The 5000-nt window shown below is 34.6% G+C and overlaps 2 protein-coding genes across 2 annotated transcripts in view; one reads left to right on the forward strand and one right to left on the reverse strand.

Annotated features, from left to right (window-relative positions):
• LOC125045663 overlaps positions 1–2835 on the forward strand; it is a 13566-nt gene extending 10731 nt beyond the window's left edge. The window contains exons 5-6 of the mRNA XM_047643080.1: positions 654–761; positions 1229–2835. Coding sequence (XP_047499036.1) covers positions 654–761; positions 1229–1538 — 418 coding nt within the window. The 3' untranslated portion in view covers positions 1539–2835. The remainder of the gene's footprint in view (positions 1–653; positions 762–1228) is intronic.
• A 625-nt stretch (positions 2836–3460) lies between these two features.
• Positions 3461–5000, reverse strand: part of LOC125045647 — a 34738-nt gene continuing 33198 nt past the window's right edge. The window contains exons 6-7 of the mRNA XM_047643054.1: positions 4423–4551; positions 3461–3648 (exon numbers count right to left, since the gene is read on the reverse strand). Coding sequence (XP_047499010.1) covers positions 3613–3648; positions 4423–4551 — 165 coding nt within the window. The 3' untranslated portion in view covers positions 3461–3612. The remainder of the gene's footprint in view (positions 3649–4422; positions 4552–5000) is intronic.

Genomic DNA, 5000 nt, shown 5'->3' on the forward strand with positions numbered 1-5000 from the left:
GCTCTCTCCTTTCTCTGTCTTCCCTCTTTATTCTCCTCTCATCTTCCCTCTCTCTCTTATCCTATCTTATCCTCTCCTCTCCTTTCCTTTCCTTTCCTTTCCTCTCCTCTCTCTTCCCTTCCCTCCTGTCCTCTCTCTCCTCTCCTCTCCTTTCCTTTCTCTTCCCTTCCCTCCTGTCCTCTCTCTCCTCTCCTCTTCTCTCTCTCTCCCTTCTCCTCTTCTCTCTCTCTCTCTTTCTCTCCTCTCCTCTCCTCTCCTTTCCCCTTCTCTCTCTCTCTTTCTTTCTCTCCTCTCCTCTCCTCTCCTTTCCCCTTCTCTCCTCCAATATCCTCTCCTCTCTCTCTCTCTCCTCCTCTCTCCTCTCTCTCACCTTTCCTCTCTCCTCTCTCTCACTCCTTTCTTCTCTCTCCCCTCTCTCCCCTTTCTTCTCTCCTCTCTCCCCTCTCCTTTCCTTTGCTCTCCTTTCCTCTCTCTTCCTTTTCCTCCTCTCCTCTCCTCTCCGCTTCTCTTTCTCCTCTCTCTCCCCTTTCTTCTCTCCTCTCCTTCTCTTTCTCCCCTCTCTCCCCTTTCTTCGCCTATCTCTCTCACCTACCTAAAAGAAAAAAAAAAATTAAATATATTTTTTTAAAGTTGACATCTATCTCTTATATCAGGGCAGCAAAAGCTAGAATGGCCTTTCCCGAACTCCCTGCCATCAGCCGATGTCACTCCTATGAAATAGCCTGTAAATATACGTACAGGTGCATCCGTTGTTCCTACAGGTAAGTCATGGTCCATAGTTTGTTGTGACTCACAAAGCAAGAGGAACCAAAATGTCATTCTTCTTTATTTTTATGCACCTCCTCTGCCTCCTCTGAGTATCTAACTGCATAATAATAATTCTAGATAAAAGAAACTGAGTAGTTTAAATCATCTCCAATCAAACCACTGTTATTGAAGTTTAGTCATTGAAAACCTTCAAATGGCTATATAATAATTTCAGCCTTTTAGAAATGGTTGAGTTTCTTATTGGGTGTTCATCAATAGTTATAATAAGTATGTTAATCAAGTTTACATTTAATTTTGTTTCTTTTCTTTCTTTTTTTCAATTTCTTTGTTCTTTCTTTTTTCTCCTGACTCCTGTGACATGCCCAGTTGTCCTTGATACATACATTGTTTAGCCACCTTAGTGGTTAGTTCAGTGGTCCCCTTTTGTAAGCACCCTTTTAAATTTGTGCTTATTTTACAGCATTGGCCGTCACTCCAAGAGCCTTGACACAGACCGCAAAGTGTGTGGTTATTGTTATGGTAAATTTGAACTGGTTGTGAATAGCCAGGCAGGCAGAGGCAGAGGCAGATCACAGGGGTCGGAAAGTGGAGTTGGAGGTGGTACACCATCACAGGCACCCCCTAAGACCCCAAGAACACCTGGGGCCTTTGCACTGTTTGTCAAGGAAAACTATGGCTCCATCAAGAAGTCAAGGGATAACTTAAAGCATGCTGATGTCATGAAGATCCTCAGTACAGAGTTTGCTAAATTGAAGACCAGCGGTAAATAATTAAAGTGATTCTGGTGTTGCTAAAGTTAATATTCAACATGAAGAAATTTTTCTTTAAATTTTTAAGATATTTATTGTAGATTATATATACATATACGAGAGAGTGAGGCACTGATATTGTAAGTGCCACTGTATTTTATTCTGATCCATGAGCTATTACATGTTGAAGGTTTTAAAAATGTCTTTTCACAAGTTTTTCAAATACATTTTATTTTATTTTCTACTTGTTTCTTCAACATGGGATTCATATTATCTTTTATTTTAAAACTTTCGCAGTGTGTTTAGTGAAAACATTACATAGTACGCACTCATTACAATATGTACCTGTTTATAAAGATATTAGGTGTCTGATGTAAAGTAAATTCATAAAATATCAAATATTCATCTAAACAAGGCAGATGTGATGCTGGTTCAGTGGATGACATTTGATCTAGTATTTAAAGAGCAATGACACTGCCCATTAAATGGGTGCCAATGCCTTATACTTTATATAATTACTATGTGTAATACTGTACATGTATTTTTAGAAAGGTTTGGGTTGTTAGTATTTACTTGAAAATTTTTATTTGTTTATACCAGTATTTCACTATTATTTCCTTAGTCTGTCAGTGTCTTGTTTGTAAAATGTCTTTTTCTAAACATTTCAAAATAAATTTTGCTCTTCCAGGATACCATTTTAAGTTTCTCTTATGCATGGATATATTTTGTAACAATATGGTGTCTGGAAGAAAGATACTAAAAATATCATAATACATAAGAGAAGTCACAGGCCTATCTATGAATTTTGGTGGTTACTGTATGTTAATACAATCTCTGTTTCTGTAGTACAGACCCAAGTGCTATAGGGCATTTATATACAAAAATATAAAGTTACCTTCTCAGGTTTTAGTATAAAAATAAGTAAGTATTTAAAACTGTACTAATTTTATGCCAAATACTGGGGTCTGCCTTGAATAAAAACAAAAAAAAAATACTTGTTTAGATGGAATATCTCTTATATTATAGATTCTCAAGCAATTTTTTTACTTATATTTTGTAAATAAATTTTATTTAATTGAAGTTGTATAATTAAATTCACCATTTCATCAGATGAGAAAGAATGTTTCATACGAGTCATTCATTTAATACCTCTGCCAAAACTTTCCCAAAACTCAGTCTCTCCTCTTCTCATTCCAAACCTCTTTCCTGTTACCCCTTCCTTCCTCCATATTATACCTCCTTTATCGTCAAGTTATGTTGTCAGATCAAAAATGTCTTGTGCTTTGTTATTTAAACAGAGTAAAAATTGTTTTTTCTATTTTCCCTTTGATTTCATTCCTCAAAAGGCAATGAAGGAGCATTACAAAATGTAGAGTATTACTAACCAACTATAGATTTAAACATTTTGCTCAGCAGTTATTAGGAAATAAACCCAGAATGGCAAATTAAAGGCTTCTTTCAACTTTTTTTCAAAATATGCATAATACTTCATGATTTCTTCAATTATATATTTGCTATGTGGTTCTCGAAACCTTTGTATTTTCTATTTTATCCAATACTATTTTGTGTGTATCTTACTTGTAGAAGATTGGCTGTTAGAGTGCAATATTCATCATCTTTGAACATGGTTTCATATTCAGATACAAATATAATTTAGATCAAGGCTTGCATTCAATGGATTGTGAACAAGATCTGTTCCATTGTTTGGAATACCTTGCCTTACCCAGCTTGTCTTACACGCTGTATGTCTTCTTATAAAAAATAATTAGAAGCAGCATCTTTCCTTCTTCATTTTTTTCTTTTTTATATTTCGAATGTAATGCAGGATTCCACCAACCTCTGTACTAGATCCTTCATCATTAAATTATTAGCATAGCAAAAGGCAATTCATAAAAAGAATATTTTATCTTTTGATTATCAGTGTATAGTACAAACTACAAAAATACTTTTCAAGTCATATATTTTGAAAAATTCTCACATATATAAAAAAATAGATACCATTGTACATGTTAAATACAAATGCTCTTTACTGGTAACAAGAATTTTTCTTAAATCTAAAAAAATATATATTTACATACAAAAATGTACGCATGATTCAGTCCTGTTTTCTGTCTTCTTCTCTTGAATATAACTGTAAAAACAAAAAACTAAATGTTAGATAAGTTTATTAATATAGATACAGTATTCAACTATAATTCAATTTACACACAATATATTAGACATACAATTTTCCAATATTCATGTTCATTTGCACTTTGAAAATGAACATGCATTGAATTTGTAGTATTTTTGACAAAGTAGTATGGATGCAATCAAGTTTTCATTTCATAAATGGTTTGTAAAACTGGCAAGCTATTAAGGTATCTATATCTACAGTTTTAGAATATTTGGGTAAATATTTTTGATGATCTGATATCCATTTTTTATGGTGTAGATATCACCCTTCATACATATAAATTATAAAACTAATTTCCTTTTGTTTAAAGATTATTAGCCATTGCCTAGTTTTGCTATTTTTTGTGTTCTTTCCTTCAGTCAATATTAGTAAGAGTATATTTTTATGCATGGGTTGAAAGAAAGTATGGATCAAGCTCACTAAAAGAATGTTTAGTTGTACAGGAATACTGTTATTCCTGTATAATATGATTATTGTATAATGAATCAATCATTAACTATATTACAAATTTGAACCATCATGTAAGGCATAATTACAAAGTCTATTACAAAATATAGATATTTATAAATGATACATAACTGTAAAAATGATACATGACTGTAGACAAATAGTGAAGCAGATAAGAGTATCACAAAGTCCAAGAAGAAAATGTTCTCTTTAGAAGAGTACCTTTCAAAGTAAGGAACACAGCAGGTTTGAATAAATATATATCAGAGGAATATCACTTACCAAATTAACAGCAAAGCAGATTAGCAGTGCTTTTGAGATGACATCCATATCAGAGGGGAAAGTAATCATGCAACCGTCACAATGGATTTCAACTGAGCCTTGGCTGTAAGGTGCTGAAGAGGGCACCACCTGTTGGGATAAGGGATTGAGGATTTCTTATATTCAAAAATTATTTGTCATGCATAAAAAGAAAAGATCAGGAATGGAGAAAAGTGAATATGTAATAAAAACCTAGTTAACACACTACTTCATAGCTTTCCCAGTAGACTGAGTGCCACTTCATGGTTTTCCCAGGAGACTGAGTGCCACTTCATGGTTTTCCCAGTAGACTGAGTGCCACTTCATGGATTTCCCAGTAGACTACGAGTGCCAGTTTATGGCTTTCCCAGTAGACTGAGTGCCACTTCTTGGCTTTCCCAGTAGACTGAGTGCCACTTCATGGCTTGCCAAGTAGATTACGAGTGCCACTTCATGGCTTTCCCAGTAGACTGAGTGCCACTTCATGTCTTTCCCAGTAGCCTGAGTGCCACTTCATGTCTTTCCCAGTAACCTGAGTGACACTTCATGTCTTTCCCAGT

This window comes from Penaeus chinensis, chromosome 37, assembly GCF_019202785.1.
Source record: "Penaeus chinensis breed Huanghai No. 1 chromosome 37, ASM1920278v2, whole genome shotgun sequence".
In the NCBI taxonomy this organism is placed as follows: Eukaryota; Metazoa; Arthropoda; class Malacostraca; order Decapoda; family Penaeidae; genus Penaeus; species Penaeus chinensis.